At 40.2% G+C, this 24,571-nt stretch overlaps 1 protein-coding gene and 1 long non-coding RNA gene across 4 annotated transcripts in view; one reads left to right on the forward strand and one right to left on the reverse strand.

Annotated features, from left to right (window-relative positions):
* Positions 1 to 24,571, reverse strand: part of KCNIP4 (potassium voltage-gated channel interacting protein 4) — a 311,697-nt gene that overhangs the window by 20,266 nt on the left and 266,860 nt on the right. For all 3 annotated transcript variants that reach the window (XM_070756979.1, XM_070756978.1, XM_070756977.1), the window contains exon 2: positions 12,790 to 12,914. In XM_070756979.1, coding sequence (XP_070613080.1) covers positions 12,790 to 12,891 — 102 coding nt within the window. In that variant the 5' untranslated portion in view covers positions 12,892 to 12,914. The remainder of the gene's footprint in view (positions 1 to 12,789; positions 12,915 to 24,571) is intronic.
* Positions 12,853 to 17,171, forward strand: LOC139170162 (uncharacterized). Its single transcript, XR_011559574.1, has 2 exons — positions 12,853 to 13,025; positions 16,912 to 17,171. It is a non-coding gene; the product is annotated as an uncharacterized lncRNA (long non-coding RNA).

A 24,571-nucleotide genomic window follows, 5' to 3' on the forward strand; every position in this document is an offset into this window, starting at 1 on the left:
TGCTGCCCTGACAGCAACCTCCAGACAGCCATGCTTGCCTTGTGCCACGGGGGGGGGGGGGGGAGCGGCCGCTTGCAAACATACTGCCTCCACTGCCTCCTCTCCCACCGCCCCGCTGCCTAAGCCTGTGTAGAAGGTCGCTTTTGCAAAAGGTAGGTTTTTGCAAAAGGTAGGCGATTGGCTCCTGGGCAGGGTTCAAAATCCGTGTGCTGAAAGCCGCTGCTAAGTGCGCCATGGCGCATTGTGCAGCTTAGCGGGAACAGTGGATCCTTGTTGGCTGGGCAATTCTAGGAGTTTCTGATGTTGAGAAACATGGCTGTACATGAAGGTAGGGTACACACCCCAGGGATAACTCTACAATTTGAATTCCAATTTCAAACTTTTTCTCAGAAACATGCACCGTAGTTATGTATAAAGCCCTTCATGGCACCTGATCAAATTATCTCAGGGACCGCCTTCTGCTGCACGAATCCCAGCGACCAGTTAGGTCCCACAGAGTGGGTCTTCTCCGGGTCCCGTCAACTAAACAATGCCGCTTGGGGGGACCCAGGGGAATAGCCTTCTCTGTGGCAGCCCCGGCCCTCTGGAACCAACTCCCCCCAGAGATTAGAATTGCCCCCACCCACCTCGCCTTTCGTAAGCTTCTTAAAACCCACCTCTGCCATCAGGCATGGGGGGATTGAGATACTCTTTCCCCCTAGGCCTTTACAATTTTATGCATGGTATGTCTGTATGTATGTTTGGTTTTTATATTAATGGGTCTTTTAATCATTTTTAGTATTGGATTATTATTGTATACTGTTTTATTATTGCTGTTAGCTGCCCTGTGTCTCTGGAGAGGGGCGGCATACAAATCCAATAAATAATAATAAAAGTAGTATATATTTTATTTATTTGCACTATACCTTGCAAAGCCTGTTTGCAAGGTTACTTTTCCATTAACGTTGTAAGGGCAAATGGTCATTGTTCAAGGCAGTTGCTAAGTGAGGACTGTCTCTCATTGATAGAGGAAAAATGCCACATTGTATTAGCAAAGAACAAGTTACTTGGACAATAAGGATTTTTTTCCCAATTGCTCACCGCCTGCTGCCTCTCCTAATTAAACCAAATTTTGCACCTCTCCAAAATCCATGTCCCTTTCTTCTCTTTGGTACCCAGATGGAGAGATGATGCTCCTTCCATTCCACCCCCCTGCCACCTTTTCCCCATCTTTCAGATTCACTCAAGCATATTAAGAACAATCACCCTGATGGATTACCCAATTACTTTAATTATGGCATTCGTTTTGCACGCAGGGCAAAATTTTGGCAACTCGTACGCAGTTCGAACTACAATCGTTCCATTGAAGTTTAAATTTATATTTTTTTAATTTAAAAAAAAGAGGCTCGTGGAGCAAAATGAAAGACTCATTATTGTGTTAATTGAAATATTACACTAATCTCAGCGGGAAAGAATCACAAAGGGTCCCTGTTAAGGATTATTTGAATATTAATGTTAAGTCGCTTTCTTGAGGATTTCAACTCTAAGCCCAAAACATGTTTTTGATACTATCTCCATCCTCTGCTATATGATATTCTTCTTTTGAAGAAATTGGCACTTTCCCTTCCATTTTCTTTAATTAGTGCTCTTGATTCCATTATGCTGCATACTATTAATTTTTTTTAAAAAAATCAACCCCAATTATCTGTTATTACCTAGAGGGGAGGTTAGAGTGCTATTAATTTAATACTTTAGCTGTTTTCAGCAGAATTAAAGACTGGTGATTGTTGCCTCAGCCAAATTTAAGAATTAATGACTGCATGCACTGCTGGGCACAAGCCAAAAATAATTACAAAAGCATATTTGACGCGATATCTCACCACTTGTGGTGATGAGTTTAGTTTAGTTTAGTTTAGTTTAATCAGATTTGTATGCCGCCCCTCTCCGCAGAATCGGGGCGGCTCACAGCAATAACAATACAATGTAAAACAAATCTAATATTTAAGTTAATTTAAAAAACACCACAAATTAAAACCAATCATACATACTAGCGTACCGTGCATAAATTTTATAAGCCTAGGGGGGAGGGAACATGTCAATTCCCCCATGCCTGACGACAGAAGTGGGTTTTAAGGAGCTTACGAAAGGCTAGGAGGGTGGGGGGCAACTCTGATATCTGGGGGGAGTTGGTTCCAAAGGGTCGGGGCCGCCACAGAGAAGGCTCTTCCCCTGGGTCCCGCCAAACGACATTGTTTAGTTGACGGGACCCGGAGAAGGCCAACTCTGTGGGACCTAACTGGTCGCTGGGATTCGTGCGGCAGAAGGCGGTCCCGGAGATATTCTGGTTCTGAGAGTTTTCAAGAGAGGGGAAGTGGGTGAGATGCCCTCCGTCCATCCTTGGATTTACAAAAAAAGTTAGCTTGGCCACTTGTTCTAGGTCAGTGGTTCTCAACCTGGGGATTGGGACCCCTTTGGGGGTCGAACGACCATTTCACAGACAAAAAGGGAAAAGACAAATTTCCCATGGTGTTAGGAAGTAAAGCTTCTATTCTGGTGCCTTAGAAACATTGAAGACTGAAGGCAGAAAAAGACCTCATGATCCATCTAGTCTGCCCTTATACTATTTTCTGTATTTTATCTTAGGATGGATATATGTTTATCCCAGGCATGTTTAAATTCAGTTACTGTGGATTTACCAACCACATCTGCTGGAAGTTTGTTCCAAGGATCTACTACTCTTTCAGTAAAATAATATTTTCTCCTGTTGCTTTCGATCTTTCCCCCAACTAACTTCAGATTGTGTCCCCTTGTTCTTGTGTTCACTTTCCTATTAAAAAGACTTCCCTCCCGGACCTTATTTAACCCTTTGACATATTTAAATGTTTCGATGATGTCCCCCCTTTTCCTTCTGTCCCTCAGGCTATACAGATTGAGTTCATGAAGTCTTTCCTGATAAGTTTTATGCTTGTTAAAAGAATCACTGCATTTGCTAAGTTAGTAACATGGTCATTGTTGTGGCCTGTTCACGTTCTGTGCAATTAGCACTGGACCCAGAGGACTCAGAGACAGTGGAGGGGTGGTAGAGGTGTCCTGTGTTCCTGGCACCCAAGACTAACAGTAAAGAGGACGTGGTGTCAGTGGCCGAAGAGCAATCAGGGCCTTCTGCACCTCCTGACTGACTCAGGAGAAGAGGAGAAGCCTCTTCTGGATGCTAGGGTGTGCAGGGCCTCTAGGAGGCAAGAGTGGTTACCCACTACTTCCTTGTAAGTAGCACTGCTGGCTACTGCGACACCCCCTCAGGCTATTTAAGGGGGAGTCATGTGTTGCTTTGGTGCAGAGGACAACGCAGTTTGTTCCAGAATCTTGTTGCAGCTCATGTCTTCGGCTTGTGTTTAAAAGAACCACATTCTTGTCTGCAGTTATTAGCTCTGAGCTTCCAGCCAACCTCTGCAAGCCTACAATATGGAACTTTGCTACAATATAGTAATTAGTGTTGTGTTTCCTATTCTTGGGACTCTGGCCAGCTGCTAAGACATTATAATCAGCGTGATGAAGCCTTGGTTAGATTTTACTCTCTTTTAAAAGAGACTCAAACCACCAAGACTTTTTGTTAGTAGTAAAACTTTTAATATTAAATCTGGTGGTGTGCATATTATTTTGGGGGGCTTGATGCTGGGACAGAACACTTTCCCCCTTTTGCTATTGTTCTGTCAGGCTCTCTGGTAGACTCCTCCCAAAAATTCACAGGTACAAATTTCAGACACACACACATTTGAAAACTCAAAACAATGTTCTTTATAATGAAAATTCACTTAAACTAAGCCCTCTTTTGGGATAGCCAAGAGCACTCGTCTCCAAACAAACTGGTAACTTGTACAAGTCCCTTATCAGTTCTGTGATACTTAGCTTGCAGCTGTGAGGCAATTCACAGTCCTTCTTCTTTCACAAAGTGAAACACACTTTGTTCTGGTTTAGTTTCAAAGCGGGGAAAAATCAGCACACAAAAGGTCAAAGTCAGTAAAGCAGTCAGGAAACACAAGGATCAGATAATCCTCCACAATGGCCAAACCCACAGGCTGCTATTTATAGCAGCCTCACTAAGCACCACAGCCCCACCCAACCACAGGTGGCCTCATTTTCTTTGATAATAATCTCTCAGTTGTTGCTGCCTATGCATCGGTCTCCGCGTGCGTGGCTGTATCATTAACTCTTGTTCTGAATCCAAGGAGGAGCTAGATAATTGATCTCCTTCTGAGCTGTCTGTCACACTCTCCTCCTCCCCTTCACTCATGTCTTCTTGGTCAGAGGAGCCTTCATCAGCAGATTCCACCGGGGGCAAAACAGGCCTGCAGCATGTGGATGTCTCCCCCACATCCACAGTCCTTGGGGCAGGAGCTGGGCCAGAGCTAATCACAACAGCTATGAACTTTTATTAAAGAAACATCCCACGTACCAATGTACTTGTGAGAATCCTTTGTAGCTTTTCTTGCCGTTCCATAATTGCGCAGCAGAAAAAAAAATTGCACTATTCTCTTTTTAAATGTGTGACTTGTTCTCTTTTTTTCTGAGTATTGTGCTACCAGCAAGTCATAAATTAACACAACATTTCTTACCCTAGATATAGACTATATGTCTATCCATCCATTTAAATCACTAAGCTAAAGAGTGAGGTTTGTTGGTTGATTTCAATTCTCCTTAAACTGCAACAATGGACATAAATGGTCCATTAAGAGGGCTGTTTTTATTTGCTGGGTTTAGCCATTGTATTTTATTGTTTCTTTTCTTCTTCTTCTTCTTCTTCTTCTTCTTCTTCTTCTTCTTCTTCTTCTTCTTCTTCATCATCATCATCATCATCATCATCATTATTATTATGTCAGTACAACACAGCAAACGAGATCATTATGCTGGATTTCGTATTTCATCACCAGTCGGGCGCTTAGGACTGCGTGATGTAGCAGTGAATTATGTTTGCCTATCCCAGTAAAGCGGCCTTTTGCAATTGACAGATGGAGATTTTGTCAATTCCAATGGTTTTCAAATGTCTGCTGAGATCCTTTGGTACTGTGCCCAGCGTGCCAAGTACCACTGGGACCACTTTCACTGGCTTATGCCAGAGTCGTTGCAGCTTTTTTTATCCACTTTGCCTTCAATCTTCTCCAAGAACTGTCCATGCAATGCTTTGTTCTGCCAACTGTCCATACGACATTGAGTTACATTTTTTCTGTACTGGTCCTTAGTTTGCTTCACCTTGAGAAGCTTCCTATTGTTGACCTCCATCAACGCTGACTCTTTGCTCCCCTTCACATAGTCAGCTAATGCATGCTTCTCTTCTTCTACTGTCTGCTTTACTTGCAAAAGTCCTCTGCCGCCTATTTTCCTTGGTAAATACAGCCTGTCAACGTCACTGCGGGGGTGTAGTTGTTGTTGTTATTATTATTATTATTATTATTATTATTATTATTATTATTATTATTTAGATTTGCATGCCGCCCTTCTCCAAAGACTCGGGGCAGCTCACAGAATAGATACAAACATAGCATGTAGCACGAATCTAATAATTTAAAGTACAACTAAAAGCCCTATTGCAATACGCAATCATACAGTCCAATCACACCGTACATTCAATTTATTGGTCTGGTTGATGGGACCTGGAGAAGGCTGGCGCTGTGGGACTTGACTGGTCGCTGGCGGTCCCAGTGGTAATCTGGTCCGATGCCGTGTAGGGCTTTGTAAGTCATCATCAATACTTTGAATTATGTCTGGAAACCAATCAGCAAACAGTCCATTCCACGGAGTGATGGAGAGACATGGGAATATCTGGGTAGACCCATGACCGCTCACGCGGCTGCATTCTGCACAATTTGAAGTTTCTGAACACTCTTCGAAGGTAGCCCCATATAGAGAGCATTGCAGTAGTTGAACCTCGAGGTGATAAGGGCGTGAGTGATTGTGAGCAAGGACTCCCTATCCAAATAGGGAGTTTTTATATGTTATAAGCCGCCCCGAGTCCTTGGAGAGGGGTGGCATGTTGGTTATGACCTTTAAAGCACTACATGGCATTGGACCAGAGTACCTCTGGAACCGCCTGCTACCGCACAAATCCCAGCGGCTGATAAGGTCCCACAGAGTTGGCCTTCTCTGGGTCCCGTCGACTAAACAATGTCGTTTGGCGGGCCCCAGGGGAAGAGCCTTCTCTGTGGTGGCCCCGGCCCTCTGGAATCAACTCCCCCCGGAGATTAGAACTGCCCCCACCCTCCTTGTCTTTCGTAAGCTACTCAAGACCCACCTATACTGCCAGTCATGGGGGAACTGAGACACCTTCCCCCAGGCTCATTATTATTTATTTTATTTTATTTATTTATTTACTGGATTTGTATGCCCCCCCCCCCTCTTATGTTTGGTATGTATGTGCTGTTTGGTTTTAATTATGATAGGGTTTTTAGTTATTTTTAATATTAGATTTGTGCCATTGTAATATTGGGTTTTTTTTGTATTATATTTTATTATAGTTATTAGAAATCTACTAATATTACAACCTACGATTAAATCTCATTAACAAAAACAATAAATATAATCCATCTAAGTCGTCACAATTCAAACGCCTGCTTGCTTGCAGGTATTACTTCTCATCTTGTTATCTCTCTCTTCTTTTTCTCTTCTCTCTCTCTTTTTTTTCCTCTTCTCTCCTCCTTTTCTCCCTTTCTACCCTTTCTTTTCCCATATTACTGTTGGATTATTAAATATTACAGCTATAAGATATTTAAATAAGAACTCTGAATATGAAATATTTATATATGGACAAATACCTGAAATGTATATACAATAATATATATAAGCTGCGATATAACAATACTGTTTATCCCACTCCCCTCCCACTTTTCTTTTCTGTAATTCCATCTCCCTTCCCCCTGTTTTATTCCTTTTTGTATAAATTAATAAAGTATATTTAAAAAAAACAAAACCAAAACATTGTAATATTGTTTTTATCGTTGTTATGAGCCGCCCCGAGTCTTCGGAGAGGGGCAGCATACAAATCTAATAAATTGATGAAATTGATGAAAATTGAAATCCAATTAATACATAAAATAAATAATAAATAAATGTGACTGAAGCCACATATTGACAAGGTGTCCGTAAGATATTTCCAATCCTGAGCATCCAACCTCTGCTTTGTGGGCAGAAATCCAGAGAAACGGAAAAACCTTCCTTCTCCTTTCTTTCCTTTTTAACTGCAAGAAACTTATCAATGGGCAGAAGATGAAAACAAAAACCCCAGGCACATGTAGAGCACATGTTTGACAGCTTGGGCAATTTAGTGTGAAGTGCTCCTTAAATAAGGCACACAGAAGAGCCGCTGGTTTGAAAGCTTAATGACAAGGGCAATCAAACTTCCAGTGTGGCCAGGAGGAAAGGATGGGAAGGCAGTTACCAAATGGAACTGTCCCACTGTGATCTTTGTCTGAGGATGATTCATCAGCCAAGCTCCAAAAGACAAAAATCACTTTCGCCAAACTCAACTCCGAAGGGGCCGAGGACCGGCTAAACTTATTTCCCAATTACAATATAAAAACAATTATTATTTGTTTCTCAACTAAACACATTTCCTCCAACTACTCAGATTCGGTACTGTTCAGCTGTAAGAAATCTCACAGTGGCTGTTAATTTGCCTCTGTGTAACAATTTTATTTATTCATTCAATTCAATTTATTCAACTGTTTTATGCCTCGGACCAGAATATCTCCAGGATCGCCTTCTACCGCACGAATCCCAGTGACCGGTTAGGTCCCACAGAGTGGGCCTTCTCCAGGTCCCGTCGACTAAACAATGTCGTTTGGCGGGACCCAGGGGAAGAGCCTTCTCTGTGGTGGCTCCAACCCTCTGGAACCAACTCCCCCCAGAGATTAGGATTGCCCCCACCCTCCTTGCCTTTCAGAAACTCCTTAAAACCCACCTCTGCCGTCAGTCAAATAATATTTTCTTACGTTGCTTCTGATCTTCCCCCCAACTAACCTCAGATTGTGACCCCTTGTTCTTGGGTTCACTTTCCTATTAAAAACACTTCCCTCCTGAACCTTATTTAACCCTTTAACACATTGAAATGTTTTGATCATGTCCCCACTTTCCCTTCTGTCCTCCAGACTATACAGATGGAGTTCATTAAGTCTTTCCTGATAAGTTTTATGCTTAAGACCTTCCACCATTTTTGTAGCCCGTCTTTGGACCCGTTCAATTTGATCCATCTCTTTGTGTAGGTGAGGCCTCCAGAACTGGACACAGTATTATTCCAAGTGGAGTCTCACCAATGCTCTATACAGCGGGATCACACACTCCCTCTTCCTGCAGCCAAGCATTCTACTCGCTTTCCCTACCACCTGACTGCACTGTTCACCCATTTTGAGACTGACAGAAATCACAACCCCTAAATCCTTCTCCTCTGAAGTTTTTGTTAACACAGAACTGCCAATTTATTATTTTATTTATTTTATTATTTAGATTTGTATGCCGCCCCTCTCTGCAGACTCTTTAAATAATAACAATAACAATAATAACAATAATAATAACAATAACAAAACAATAACAATATAATTATAATAATTATAATAATTATAATAATTATAATAATTATAATAATTACAATAATTACAATAATTACAATAATTACAATAATTACAATAATTATAATAATTACAATAATTACAATAATTGCAATAATTATAATAATTATAATAATTATAATAATTATAATAATTACAATAATTACAATAATTATAATAATTATAATAATTATAATCATCATCATCATCTACTTCCAGCAATTGATCAACTAGGGGCTGATGGATCTGATAATTGCACCTTCTCAACCTAACCGTTTTGCTACGGTGTATGAATTACAATAATAATTCCATGTAGTTTTGAAGGGCTGGTTTCAACGTAACACAATTGCAACCCGCACTCGTAGAACAGTAAGATTTGTCACAACACCGCTGAGAATCCCCAGGCTGTCATTCCCGGAAATATAACAAAATGCTCATTTTCTGCATAGAAATTGTCAAATGAAGGTAAGCATCATGAATAATAGCTTTACCACTTCGGGCTTGACAAAACTTTGGCTCCGTTGCTGCCAAGGGCAAATTGCTCACTGTCAGCTATCAGGGATCAGCTGGAACGTTTCTTAATACTTCCAACTATTTGTTATGTTAACAGCCAGCCCCAAAGAAAGAATATCCTCACAGGGCCCAACTAGATTAAAAAGGGTTTTAAATTGTCTTTTAATCATTGGATTTGTACCGTTTTTGTTGTTGGGAGCTGCTCCGAGTATTCGGAGAGGGGCGGCATACAAATCTAATTAATAATAATAATAATAATAATAATAATAATAATAATAAAGAAGAGATGAAACAATCGATCACATACTCAGCTGCTGCAAAAAGATCGCACAGACTGACTACAAGCATAGACACGATGCTGTGGCACAGATGATCCACTGGAACTTGTGCCGGAACTACCATTTACCAGTGGCAAAGAACTGGTGGGATCATAAGCCCGAAAAAGTGGTCGAAAATGAACAAACAAAACTACTGTGGGACTTCCGACTTCAGACTGACCGAATTCTGAAGCATAACACACCAGACATTGTGATCGTGGAGAAAAAGAAAGTATGGATCATCGACATCGCAATCCCAGGAGACAGCAGAATTGAGGAGAAGCAGCTAGAGAAATTAGTGAAATACGCAGATCTAAAAATCGAGCTGCAACGACTCTGGCATAAGCCTGTGAAAGTGGTCCCAGTGGTACTTGGCACGCTGGGCGCAGTGCCAAAGGATCTCAGCGGACATTTGAAAACCATCGGAATTGACAAAATCTCCAGCTGTCAATTGCAAAAGGCCGCTTTACTGGGATCGCCAAACATAATTCGCCGCTACATCACGCAGTCCTAGGTGCTTGGGAAGCGCCCGACTGGTGATGAAATACGAAATCCAGCATAGTCATCTCGTTTGCTGTGTTGTACTGACATAATAATAATAATAATAATAATAATAATAATAATAATAATAATAATAATAATAATAATAAAAAATGCTCATACAACCATTAGACAGAGCCTTGGTTCCTTTCTGAATCATATTCAAAGATATGCTGTCATTCATCCCAGAGGTTTTGACTGGTCTGAATCTCTTTCCAGCTTTGGTATCCCTGTTTTGGGGCTACCCCTGAAAAGCATTTGGAGGCTACAACTGGTCCAGAACGCAGCTGCGTGAGCTATTGTGGGTGTACCGAGGTACACCTACCGGTACATCAAACCAACTCTTCATGAGCTGAACTGGCTCCCAATCAGTCTCCGGTCACAATTCAAGGTGTTGGTTATCACCTTTAAAGCACTACATGGCTTAGGACCAGACTATCTTCAGGGCTGCTTTCTACTGCTCAGCTCCCAGTGGCTGATAAGGGCCCAGAAGGCTGTTCTTTCTTTCTTTCTTTCTTTCTTTCTTTCTTTCTTTCTTTCTCTCTCTCTCTCTCTCTTCCTTCCTTCCTTCCTTGCTTCTTTCTTTCCTTCTTTCCTTCTTTCTTTCTTTCCTTCCTTCCTTCCTTGCTTCTTTCTTTCTTTCTTTCCTTCCTTCCTTGCTTCTTTCTTTCTTTCCTTCTTTCTTTCTTTCCTTCCTTCCTTCCTTGCTTCTTTCTTTCTTTCCTTCCTTCCTTGCTTCTTTCTTTCTTTCCTTCCTTCCTTGCTTCTTTCTTTCCTTCCTTCCTTGCTTCTTTCCTTCCTTCCTTCTTTCTTTCTTTCTTTCTTTCTTTCCTTCCTTCCTTCCTTCTTTCTTTCTTTTTCCTTCCTTCCTTCCTTGCTTCTTTCTTTCTTTCCTCCCTTCCTTCCTTGCTTCTTTCTTTCTTTCTTTCTTTCCTTCCTTGCTTCTTTCTTTCTTTCTTTCTTTCTTTCTGTCTCTCTTTCTTTCTTTTTCTTGTTTATTTATTTGTTTGTTTGTTTGTTTGTTTATTGGATTTGTATGCCGCCCCTCTCCGTAAACTCGGGGCGGCTAACAACAGTAATAAAAACACCATATAACAATCCAATATTAAAGTAGTTAAAAACCCTTATTATAAAACCAAACATACATACAGAAGTACCATGCATAAAATTGTAAAGGCCTAGGGGGAAAGTGTATCTCAGTTCCCCCATGCCTGGCGGCAGAGGTGGGTTTTAAAAGCTTACGAAAGGCAAGGAGGGTGGGGGCAATTCTAATCTTTGGGGGGAGTTGGCCTTCTCTGGGTCCCGTCAGCCAAACTGACGGGCCTTCTCTGTAGCAACTCCGGGTCCCTGGAAACATCTACCTCCTGGAATTCATACTTCCCCCACACAACTGGCCTTCCAGAAAGCTGTAAAGACCTGGCTTTTCCGGCAGGCCTGAGGCCTAGGGCCATTGATCAAATGAGGTATCATCTAGATCTGGTCACATGCATGGTTTTAATAAGGGTTATAAATTATCTTTTTAAATTGTTCTTTTAGATATTGTTCTCTTTGTTGTAAGCTGCCCAGAATCCTTAGAGAGTTGGGTGGCATATAAATTAAACAAACAAACAAACAAACAAACAAACAAACAAACAAGCAAGCAAACAAAAATAAATACATAAGTTTTGAGAGAAGAAGAAAAAGCTGGTCTAATTCACTTGGGATGCAGGTGGGTCCTTCCTTCCCTCCTTCCTTCCTTCCTTCCTTCCTTCCTTCCTTCCTTCCTTCCTTCCTTCCTTCCTTCCTTCCTTCTTTTTTATTTTTATTTTTTTAATAATTTTTAACAATTTTATATTACACACAACATATAACAGTGCATAGTGAAATGTGCCCACCACCCAGACATACACACATTCCCCACCACCAAATTGGGGTGTTTCTTGTATAGTCCACTTGACCCAAGAGCAATATATCTATTTACATATTATAGAGTGATTCCAATTTATTTCTTGTAGCTTGGTCTCGGATTCTGTTCGTCATATATCGTCTTACCTTGTCCCACCATACCATCAGTTGTCCCAACTCAGTTTCATTTTCCGAATTTATCCTTTTATCCATAATTTCAAATTGAATATGGTCCACCATGTACCTCTACCAATTTTGCATTGTCCATTTTGTCGCATCCTTCCAACCCAAAACTATTACTGCCTGAGCGCTTTCTATTGCTGCTTTTTTTTATTTCTCTAAATTCTCCCATCGCATTGCTTTTAACTAGTATTAGTACTAGTGCTTTTAACTGGTACTAGTACTTCCTTCCTTCCTTCCATCCTTCCTTCCTTCCTTCCATCCATCCTTCCTTCCTTCCTTCCTTCCATCCTTCCTTCCTTCCATCCTTCCTTCCTTCCTTCCATCCTTCCTTCCTTCCTTCCATCCATCCTTCCTTCCATCCTTCCTTCCTTCCATCCTTCCTTCCTTCCTTCCTTCCTTCCATCCTTCCTTCCATCCTTCCTTCCTTCCATCCTTCCTTCCTTCCATCCTTCCTTCCTTCCTTCCTTCTTTCCTTCCTTCCTTCCATCCTTCCTTCCTTCTTTCCTTCCTGCCTTCCATCCTTCCTTTCATCCTTCCTTCCATCCTTCCTTCTTTCCTTCCTTCCTTCCTTCCATCCTTCCTTCTTTCCTTCCTTCCTTCCTTCCTCCCTCCCTCCCTCCCTCTCCCCCTCCCTTCCTTAACCAACCATGGCCAGGAAACAAATCATTATCATTACTGAATGTTTTAGTTGCGAAATAGGCATCACCTTCTAATTGTACAGTCCCCCCAAATATTTCTGTAATTTCCCAATTATTCTTAGGAATTTGGGGGACACTTACATTTTTGAACCCCCGATACAGAATCTGAAGCTCCTTCTTTGTGAATTTGCTCTGTGCTTCCAGGAGTTCCAGGGCTTCGGGTCGGTGTCGCACTGTGGCCATTTCGATTTCATCTTCGACGCTGTCTAAGAAACCAAAGCAAAAAAAGGAAAGATTACCAAGAAGGAATCCAGTCATGGCAAAAAATAGATCTCCAATCATGACCATGTCAGCTGGGGGAAAAGAAAAGAGACCTGGTAGGTTAGACACACCAAGTTCATCAATGAAAAGCAACACCTGACAATAATTCCAGCTCTTTGCAATTGGCCATTCATTCATAATTCATATACAATGTCAGCAATAGGACTGGGTTGGTTATGTAGAATAACTCATGATTTCCTCCCCTCCAATCCCATAGTTCAGGGGTCTTCAACCTTGGCAACATTAAGACTTGCGGAATTCAACTCCCTGAGTTCCTCAACAAGCAAGCAAGCTGTTGTGGCTGGTCTATGTCCTGCTCAGCTGATCACGGATTTCAAAGACTGAGAGATGGATATTTATTGGTATCCTAAACCAGTGTTCTTGGAAACCCGAGTCTGAAAGTGAAGAGGATGAGGAGCTAGAGAGGAAAAGCCAATCAGAGACTGTGGTACCCCCAGAGGTGTTGTTGAGTGACTCAGGGGACAATGACAAACTACTTATAGACGCAAGAGTGAGCAGAACCATGTCCAGACAGGATTATTTTAGAAGGAAGAGGTTTGGGTGTGAATAGCTCTATAGAACATTTGGCCATGCCTTGTGACTATATAAGGGAGAGTCTCATGAGAAGTCAGTGTGATGGACAACGTTCCAATAATGGCCGGGTGTGAGCTCCAGGGTCTAAAGAGCATTTCTGCCTTAAGACAGCTTTAAATCATGCAATCTGCTTCTTTGGAGAGGCTATGGGAATGTGTGAATTTGGTTGATTGATAGAATCACTTCAAAGAGACTGTTCTAATGAGCTTTTGGATTCCAGCCTGAGACTTTTCTTATCTGAGAGTCATTCATCTGGGAACACTGCCAGAATGCACAAAATATTCCTTTGACTATTAACCATTTTATATCTTGATGTTTTGTTTTCTTTTAATTTTTTAATAAAAGATTTTATTGAGATATTTAACCCACATATACAAACTTCACATAATCATAATGTAAAAATAATAGAATCATAATGTAATCATAATGTAAAAATAATAGAAGGAAAACATAAAGAAAACAAAAAAACTACCCAAAACCAAAAAAATTAAAATATAAAAAAAATAACCCCACCAAAAAAATAATAAGAAAAAAGGAAAAAAGGTTCTGTTAAAAACGAAACAACCCATTTCTCTCGAAACTTCCAAATCTTCAGCATAAATTCTTGATAATCTTATGTAGTTTTACATATCGTTATTTAATCTATCCTAGTACTATGTCTCTGCTTTATCTATCCTAAAAATCGTCGGTCAGATTTTATACTTATGATGTTAATCACATTGATATTTAATTCGCACTTATCTCTACTCCATTGTACATTTCTAAGAATTTATATAACCTCTATACTACTAATCTCACCTTGATGTTTTTAAAGCAATATATATCATTGTTATACTGTCCCTTGAGTGGGTGCTTTAATTACCACCGGTGAATCATTTAGAATCTAGACAGAACACAAGCTGGCTAAGAAATTTTGGGAGTTGAAATTCAACATTTAGGCAAGAAGAACAAAATGCACAGATACAGTATATAAGGTCCATTGCTCAACAGTAGCAACTGCGAGAGGGATCTTGGAGTCCTAGTGGACAACCATTTAAATAGGAGCCAGCTGTGTGCAGCAGCTGCCGAAAAAGCCAACACAGTTGTGGGCTGCATTAACAGAGGGAGAGAATCAAGATCACGTGAAGTGTTAATGCCACTTTATAAGGCCTTATGATAAGGCCACACTTGGAATACAGCATTCAGTTTTGGTCGCCACAATGCAAAAAAGGATGTTGAGACTCTAGAAAGAGTGCAGAGAAGAGCAACCAAGAGGATTAGGGGACTAGAGGCTAAAACATTATGAAGAACAGTTACAGGAACTGGACGTGGCTAATTTGATGAAAAGAAGGACCAGGGGAGACATGATAGCAGCCTTACAATATCTCAGGGCCTGCTACAAAGAAGAAGGAGTCAACCTATTCTCTAAAGCAGTGTTTCCCAACCTTGGCAACTTGAAGATATCTGGACTTCAACTCCCAGAATTCCCCAGCCAGCATTCAGTGGCTGGGGAATTCTGGGAGTTGAAGTCCAAATATCTTCAAGTTGCCAAGGTTGAGAAACACTGCTCTAAAGCACCTGAGGGTAGAACAAGAAGCAATGGATGGAAACTCAACAAGGAGAAAAGCAACTTAGAACTAGGGAGAAATTTCCTGACAGTCAGAACAATTGATCCGTGGAACAGCTTGCCTCCAGAAGTTGTGAATACTCCAACACTGGAAGTTTTAAAGAAGATGTTGGCTAGCCATCTGTCTGAAGTTGTGTAGGGTTTCCTGCCTAAGCAGGGGGTTGAACTGGAAGACCTCCAAGGTCCACTTGGAAAATCCACAAAGCAGTTCTGACATGGTTGTCTCAACACCTCTTTACTCCTATGTTTTGCAAAGCCAATCGGGTGTGTTTATTCCGCTCGCAATCAGTCAACCAATCCCTCTCTCAACCCCTTTGCTCTACTCTCGGTGACCTCCTAGGGAGCACAACTCTGCCATCGTTTTCGTACCAGGTTCATTAAAAATAATTTTCACAGCATTGTTTAGATTTCCCATTTCAACAAAATAATATATTCATTTTAAACATCCAGGGTGGAATAGCCCAGAGGAAAAAAAATCCAAACCAAATTATTATTATTATTTTTTTTTTCTTCCTGGGTCTTCACGCATACATTATGAAATATACAACAGGCATTTATTTTCAATAAGACCTTTGCAAACTTAAGAACTGATAACTTTTGTTTTAATAGCAACTGAGATTGTGAAGGTGGTTTCTACATTTTTTTATTTTTTTAGCATTGGTATATAATTGCAGCCTAGCAAATGTCAAGGGAGATCCCATGGAATGCGAGAAAACTCTTGTAGGAACAAGTTCAATTCTCTCTCTCGGTATATTTCTCAAATAAAGACAGATTCCTGGGCCTAGAAGTTGGAGAAGTTTATCAACTGTATCGACCTGTCCAGTTTATTTCTCTTCCTATTAAAATGATAGATGTTGTCTGAGACTTTAGACACGCACAGCAGGCCAATTGGAATAGAAAAACCAGTATGCTAGGATTGGAGGACCTAGCCTGTCTCCTCAAATATCTTCTAGTCCAGCCTTCTGCTCATCGGGAAACACTATAACATTTCAGACAAATCCTTGTCTGGTCTCTTCTTAAAAGTCTCAAGTGTTGGAGCAATCACAACTTCTGGAGGGAAGTAGTTCCACTGATTAATTGTCCTGATTCTCAGGAAATTTCTGCTTAGTTCTAGGTTCCTTCTCTCCTTGTGGAGTTTCCATCTATTGATTCTTGCCTTCAGGGGCTTTGAAAAATATCTTCTTTGTGTAAACCCCCTTCCTTCCTTCCTTCCTTCCTTCCTTCCTTCCTTCCTTCCTTCCTTCCTTCCTTCCTCCCTCCCTCCCTCTTTCCCTCCTTCCTTCCTCCCTCCCTCCCTCCTTCCTTATTTCCTTCCTCCCTTCCTCCCTCCCTCCTTCTTTCCTTCCTTCCTCCCTTCCTCCCTCCTTCCCTCCTTCCTTATTTCCTCCCTCCCTCCCTCCCTCCCTTCATCTCCCCTTGGGGGCAAGAGGCTGATTCCGTAAACCACTTAGAGAGGGCTATTAAAGCATTGTGAAGCGGTATATAAGTCTAAATGCTATTGCTATTAAAGTGGCCAAGTTTGGAGACTCCTGTTCTGGAGGGCAAGAACACCCTATCTACCGTGTGCTTCACACAGCCCTAATATTGCATCCCTAAATATTAATCATCCCACGTTGTAGAGTTGCATGCTAACTAATCCAATTTTTTAAAAAAACAAAACCCCAAGCCTTTTTAGAAATGTGCCCAATTTAAATATCTCTAATTTGCATTTGAGAATTAAATCTTTTTGGGTTTTTTTTAAGGAAAAGAAGTGGCAAGCAGGGCTGCTCAATATTCAAGAGCCTTAACCGACTCCAATTTTCAAGCCGTGATAAACAGGCGGTGAGCATTTGCTAAAACCTGTCATGCAAACTGTATCCCAGGCAAAGCATTTTGGCGTGGAGGGGAGAAGAGAGAGAAGGGAGAGAGCTTATGCGCCACTAATTTATAGCTTTAAATTTTGTTCCTGACAATTTAAATGAAAGGGCTTCCAACCGCATTTCATTAAAAGATTATTTGATCACTGTGGATTCTGTTCCTTATTTAATTCTCTACAGAGCACATTTGATTCTTCTGCGCACCAAGAAAAACTGTCTGTAAGATATATTATTCCTGTGCTATATTAAGGTATTATCTTCGTAAGCTCTCTATGCTGAGTGTTGTTTTTAAAACTTGGCTTCCCGCTATTATAAGATTAATGAAAGTAGGGTAATTTATTCCACCTTTTTTTTTTTTCATAACGAATGAAATCAATTTAATTACGGCAAATGACCATCAAAGTAAAAAAGGAACAAACACAATAAAGAAAGTCAAACCATCTAAAGGAGGGGTGGGCAATTAATTTTGCCATAGGGCTGCATGAGAAATTGGGATGGTTTTAGAGGACCGGACTAATATAATTAATTCAGTTCACCCAATACTGTATATTATTGGGTAGAACTGAGTTAATTATATTATAATTATAAATTATAATTATATATTATTATATTATATTATATATTATTATATTATATTATATTATATTATATTATATTACATTACATTATATTATATAGTTATATATTATATCTTGAACACCTGGTTCTTATCTAGAAAAGTTATATATTATGTTATATTATATATTATAATTATATTATAATTATAAATTAATTGCCCACCCCTGGTATATAGTATACATATGCTGGTAACAGATGCTAAATGAAAAAAGCTGAAATCATTTGGCCATTATCACTTCCCTATAATTCCAAATTATGAAACATTATGACCCTGGAAAGTTCCTTTATCCAATTTTAAGTTAATAATTCATTCAATTCATATAATGCTACCTGATTATTTCATTTTTTTTTTAAAAACCTAAAGTTGTCTAGTTTCTTTCTACTTCTATTTTTATCTATCAAGGAACTTGTTTGCTTTCCATAAAAGGGGAGAGAGATTCATATTTAATAGTTTTATATTTCCAGAGTAATACCATTTCTCCTTCCTTCCTTCCTTCCTTCCTTCCTTCCTTCCTTTCTCCCTCCCTCCATTTCTCCTTCCTCCCTCCCTCCCTCCCTCCCTCCATTTCTCCTTCCTCCCTCCCTCCCTCCATTTCTCCTTCCTTCCTTCCTCCCTCCCTCCCTCCATTTCTCCTTCCTTCCTTCCTCTCTTCCCTCCCTCCTTCCCTTCTCTCACCCCTCCCTCCCTCTCTTCCTTCCCATCCTCCTTCCTTCCCTCCATTCTCAGTCTTCCAATTCTCTCCCTGCTCCCCAACCTGATTTCGCCCTACTGGGGGTGGAAGAAGAGGAGGAGGAGGAGGGGGAGGAGGGGGAGGAAGAGGGGGAAGGGGAACAGGGAGGAAGAGGAGGAGGAGAAGGAGAAGAGGAGGAGGAGGAGTAAGAGGGGAAGGAGAAGGAGGAGGAGGAGGAGGAGAAGAATGCATTTACCTCTCCGGGGACTAGTTAAGAGGGCTTAAACTGAAATCCACCCACAAGCTCCTCTTTTAACTTTCTGAATTGGATTCCACATTGCAACTTTTACCCTCCCAAAAAAAAAAAAAATCTACACTCCACCTTAGCATAATAGTACACATTAGAAGAAATTATACTAATTTCTGCAAGACGTATTATTATAGTGATTTCCGGAATGTGATATTATCTTGTCAAGAACGCAAGGATTTCAAAGTTAGAAGGACGAAAGAGCTGGGAGCAGGATGCGGTAGTATAGTTTGGTAGAAGACTTAGCGACGGGCACAGAGGAGGGGCAAATATAGGAGGTCCCCCGAGAGCACGAAAAACAGGTGGCAGTTTGCAAAACGGGAGACTTCTCTCACTGAAGAAAAGGGGGTGGAATTCGAATTAGGAGTCAGGAAACAGATCTGTGCTCAGAGATATTTCTATGCCTGGGAAAATGCCAAAGAAGTTTTGGAAGTACATCTCTCTATTTGTTTATTAATTAATTAGTTAGTTAGTTTGTTTGTTTATCAAACATGGGATAGTAATAATTTGTAAAAACATAACATAAGTAAAAAGTAATGATAAAAGAGGATAGTAGGATAGGGATGGTAGGCATAGTGGTGCGCTTATGCACGCCCCTTACAGACCTCTTAGAAACAGGGAGGGGTCGATTGTAGTCAGTCTAAGGGTAAAGATTTTGGGGTTTGGGGAAGAATCCCAGCGACCGGTTAGGTCCCACAGAGTTGGCCTTCTCCGGGTCCCGTCGACTAAGCAATGTTGTTTGGTGGGACCCAGGAGAAGAGCCTTCTCTGTGGCGGCCCCGACCCTCTGGAACCAGCTCCCCCCAGATACCAGAGTTGCCCCCACCCTCCTTGCCTTTCGCAAGCTCCTTAAAACCCACCTCTGTCGTCAGGCATGGGGGAATTGAAATTTTCCCTTCCCCCTAGGCTTATAGAATTTATACATGGTATGCTTGTATGTATGAGTGGTTCTTTAAATTGGGGTTTTTAAGATTGTTTTTAATATTAGATTTGTTTACATTGTCTTTTTATATTGTTGTTAGCTGCCCCGAGTCTTCAGATAAGGGCGGCATACAAATAAATAAATGAATGAATGAATGAATGAAGAAAGAAAGAAAGAAAGAAAGAAAGAAAGAAAGAAAGAAAGAAAGAAAGAAACCACAAAGTCAGGTAGGGCATTCCAGGCATTGATCACTCTGTTGCTGAAGTCGTATTTTTTACAGTCGAGTTTGGAGCCGTTTACATTTGGTTTGAATCTATTATGTGCTCATGTATTGCTGCAGTTGAAGCTGAAGTAGTCATTAACAGGAAGGATATTTTGGTCTATGATTGTATGAACTGCATTTAGATCAGATCGGCGGGCGATGTAGTTGTAAATTGTCTAATCCCAGTATTTCAAGTCTAGTGGAAAAAAGGTATTTCATTGTGAGTGGAGGAGTGGAGGACTCTTCTTGTGAAATATTTCTGGACTCTCTCAATTGTGTTGATGTCTAACATGCAATGCGGGTTCCAGACAGGTGAGCTTCTATTCTATTTATTTTATTTTATTTATTTATTTATTTATTTATTTTGTCCGATACACAATGAGGGAGTGGGTATATATCTAAATACACATAGTAAAATACATGATGAAGGTTATAGAGGAGATACTCATAGTAAAATATAGCTAAGAAATAATACAAAAGATGATATAGTAATAGAACATATCAATGAAAGAATAGAAGAAGAGATATAGGAATAGAAGAAAGGTATGGGAGATATAGGAGAGCAATAGGACAGGGGATGGAAGGCACTCTAGTGCACTTGTCCTTGCCCCTTACTGACCTCTTAGGAATCTGGATAGGTCAACCGTAGGTAATCTAAGGGTAAAGTGTTGGGGGTTTGGGGATGACACTATGGGGTCCGGTAATGAGTTCCACGCTTCAACAACTCGGCTACTGAAGTCATATTTTTTACAGTCAAGTTTGGAGCGGTTAATATTAAGTTTAAATCTGTCGTGTGCTCTTGTGTTGTTGTGGTTGAAGCTGAAGTAGTCGCCGACAGACAGGACGTTGCAGCATATGATCTTGTGGGCGATACTTAAATCTTGTTTAAGGCAAATTCTGACAAATGTTTTGTAAGCTCTGGTTAGCAGTATAATATTGCCAGAGAAGAAGCTGTGTAAGATTAAGTTAACAACTCTTAGTGCCTTTTTGGCAATGTTGTTTTCAGCCAAAAGCATTTGTGCCACCCGAGCGATGGACAATAGTTTCGATCTTGATTGCCTGTAAGATCCTGCCGATGATTCATGCTGGAATGGAAGCGATATCAGGATAATTTTGTCCCCTGTCATAGTAAAGAGGTGTCAATTTTCCTTCTTTCATCTCACACCTGCTCTTCAGTCAAACTCTAACTGCCTCCAGCACAGCAGTAAGTCGAAATAATGTTTCCCCTGAGAATAATTCTTCTACTTCAAGCAAAGCTGCCAAGGGCTTCATCCTTTAAGCAGGAAGACGGAGTGAGGCAGTTAAAGCTACGGTAAATAAAAATTTCCAGAGTCTATGCCAAATGTTGTCTTGCCCTGCTCGCTCCCATTTAGACCACTGCAAAATACATAGTTTGAGCCTATCAAGGTCTAGGAAGCTTACAGCTACGACGCCTTAAACATGATCTAAGTATTGCCCACAAGATCATACGCTGCAACATCCTGCCTGTCAACGACTACTTCAGCTTCAACCACAACAACACTGGAGCACACACCAGATACAAGCTTAATATTAACCGCTCCAAGTAGGACTGTAAAAAATACGACTTTAGTAATCGAGTTGTCGAAGCGTGGAACTCATTACCGGATTCTGTAGTAACCCCCAACATTTTACCCTTAGACTATATACGGTTGACCTCTCGGGATTCCTAAGAGGTCAGTAAGGGGCGTGCATAAGTGCACCAGCGTGCCTCCCGTCCCCTGTCTCCAATTGTCTCTCCTTATCTCCTTTATCTTTTCTTCCTTTCAAATTTGTTCACCTATACTTTTCATTGTAGCAACCCATCACAGCCTGTGAAGCCCCAAGCTGAACCTGGCAGGCCTGGTGGTACATTCCAGGAATCATGCAGTTTAAATACAAAAAAAAAAAAAGCTTTTTGATGAGAAAAGAAAGAAAGAAAGAAAGAAAGAAAGAGACACAGAGAGAGAGAGAGATAGAAAGAGAGAGAGAAAGAGAGAGAGAGAGAAAGAGAGAGAGAAAAAAGAGAAAGAAAGAAAGAGACACACAGAGAGAGAGAGAGAAAGAAAGAGAGAGAAAAAAGAGAGAGAGAAAGAGAGAGAGAAAGAAAGAAAGAGATAAAGAAAGAGAGAGAGAGAAATGAGAGAGAAAGAAAGAAAGAAGGAAAGAAAGGAGAGGGAGGGAGAGAGATTGTTAGAATGTCTAGGTAATATATTAAACCTTCAACAAACTTTAAGCTGAGTAATTGTAGCAATGAGGGTTAGTCAGTCAATGAATCAGTACAAAATAGAACAATATTATTATAAACAGATAGGCAAATAAACAATATTAGTTACACAGTCCAATATCATACAGCTATAATCCTAATAATGGTTTACAAAAACCAGGCTATCACACACAGCAAAATATACACATATAAATCTCTCTAGTATAAAGTCCCCCAAGAGGAACATCGTTGGCTCCCTCTTATGGCCAACCAGCAAATGACACTTAAAGGTACAGTCTTAGACTTACATTGTTAGCTTCTGTATTGCAACACCCAACATAGTTACATATAGTATACTAACAGAGAGAAAGAGAAAGAAAAAGAGAGAAAGAAAGTAAGAGAGAGAGAGAAAGAGAGAGAGAGAGAGAAAGAAAGAAAGAAAAAGAGAGAAAGAAATAAATAAAAAGAGAGAGAAAGAAAAAGAAAGAAAAAGAGAGAGAGAGAAAGAAAAAGAAAGAAAGAAAAAGAGAGAGAAAGAGAAAGAAAAAAAGAGAGAAAGAAAGTAAAAGAGAGAGAGAAAGAGAGAGAGAAAAAGAAAGAAAGAGAAAGAAAGAAAAGAGAGAGAGAAAGAAAGAAAAAGAAAGGAAGAAAAAGAGAGAGAGAAAGAAAAAGAAAGAAAGAAAAAGAGAGAGAAAGAGAAAGAAAGAAAGAAAGAAAAAGAGAGAGAAAGAAAAAGAAAGAAAGAAAAAGAGAGAGCGAGAGAAAGAAAGAAAGAAAAAAAGAGAGAAAGAAAGTAAAAGAGAGAGAGAAATAGAGAGAGAAAAAGAAAGAAAGAGAAATAAAGAAAAGAGAGAGAGAAAAAAAGAAAAAGAAAGAAAAAGAGAGAGAGAGAAAGAAAGAAAGTAAAAGAGAGAGAGAAAGAGAGAGAGAAAAAGAAAAACAGAGAAAGAAAGAAAAGAGAGAGAGAAAAAAAGAAAAAGAAAGAAAAAGAGAGAGAGAAAAAGAAAAAAAGAGAGAGAAGGAAAGAAAGAAAAGAGAGAAAGAGAGAAAGGAAGAAAAAGAGAGAGAAAGGAAGGAAGAAAAGGGTGGGGAAAAAAACTTGCTTTGAATGGCAGGAGTGGTCGATCTGGAAGACGAACAGCGCAAGAGCTTCATGAGCCGCTCTTTAATGCTGTGTTTCGAATTGCTCGGGCTGTAGAAGAAACCTAGAAGATACACCACCAAGGCCAAGTTTAGGTTAGAAAAAAGACACAACGACAGGTGGACAATTGACACACTTGCCCCTGCGAGACCCAATTGCAAGCAGGAGAACATTCCCAGTTGGGTAAGAAATCGTGTAAGGACTGCTGGGATTCACTTAACATAGAAAAGTCACAAAACGGGGCAAAACTCACTTAGGGACACGAAGTCCTGGGCCCAAATTGTGGTCATAAGCCCAGGACTACCTGCGGGAAAAGAAATTCACCTTTTCCCCGCTAGAGAATGGCATCAAACAGGGTGCCTGTTATTTAGTCAGAAACCCTAACAACCGGCTGGTATATTGTTTTGCTTTTCCTTGTTGATGGAGCAATTCCATTATTATAGAAACATAGAAACATAGAAGACTGACGGCAGAAAAAGACCTCATGGTCCATCTAGTCTACCCTTATACTATGTCCTGTGTTTTATCTTACAATGGATATATGTTTATCCCAGGCATGTTTAAATTCAGTTACTGTGGATTTACCAACCACGTCTGCTGGAAGTTTGTTGCAAGGATCTACTACTCTTTCAGTAAAATAATATTTTCTCATTTTGCCTTTGATCTTTCCCCCAACTAACTTCAGATTGTGTCAACTTGTTCTTGTGTTCACTTTCCTATTAAAAACACTTCCCTCCTGGACCTTATTTAACACTTTAACATATTTAAATGTTTCGATCATGTCCCCCCTTTTCCTTCTGTCCTCCAGACTATACAGATTGAGTTCATTAAGTCTTTCCTGATACGTTTTATGCTTAAGACCTTCCACCATTCTTGTAGCCCGTCTTTGGACCCGTTCAATTTTGTCAATATCTTTTTGTAGGTGAGGTCTCCAGAACTGAACCCAGTATTCCAAATGTGGTCTCACCAGCGCTCTATATAAGGGGATCACAATCTCCCTCTTCCTGCTTGTTATACCTCTAGCTATGCAGCCAAGCATCCTACTTGCTTTTCCTACTGCCCAACCACACTGCTCACCCATTTTGAGACTGTCAGAAATCACTACCCCTAAATCCTTCTCTTCTGAAGTTTTTGCTAACACAGAACTGCCAATGCAATACTCAGATTGAGGATTCCTTTTCCCCAAGTGCATTATTTTACATTTGGAAACATTAAACTGCAGTTTCCATTGCTTTGACCATTTATCTAGTAAAGCTAAATCATTTACCATATTACAGACCCCTCCAGGAATAATAATAATAATAATAATAATAATAATTATTATTATTATTATTATTATTATTATTATTATTATTATTATTATTATTATTATTATTCCTGGAGGGGTCTGTAATATGGTAGTAATAATAATAATAATAATAAT

Source organism: Erythrolamprus reginae, chromosome 7 (genome assembly GCF_031021105.1).
Source record: "Erythrolamprus reginae isolate rEryReg1 chromosome 7, rEryReg1.hap1, whole genome shotgun sequence".
NCBI lineage: Eukaryota > Metazoa > Chordata > Lepidosauria > Squamata > Dipsadidae > Erythrolamprus > Erythrolamprus reginae.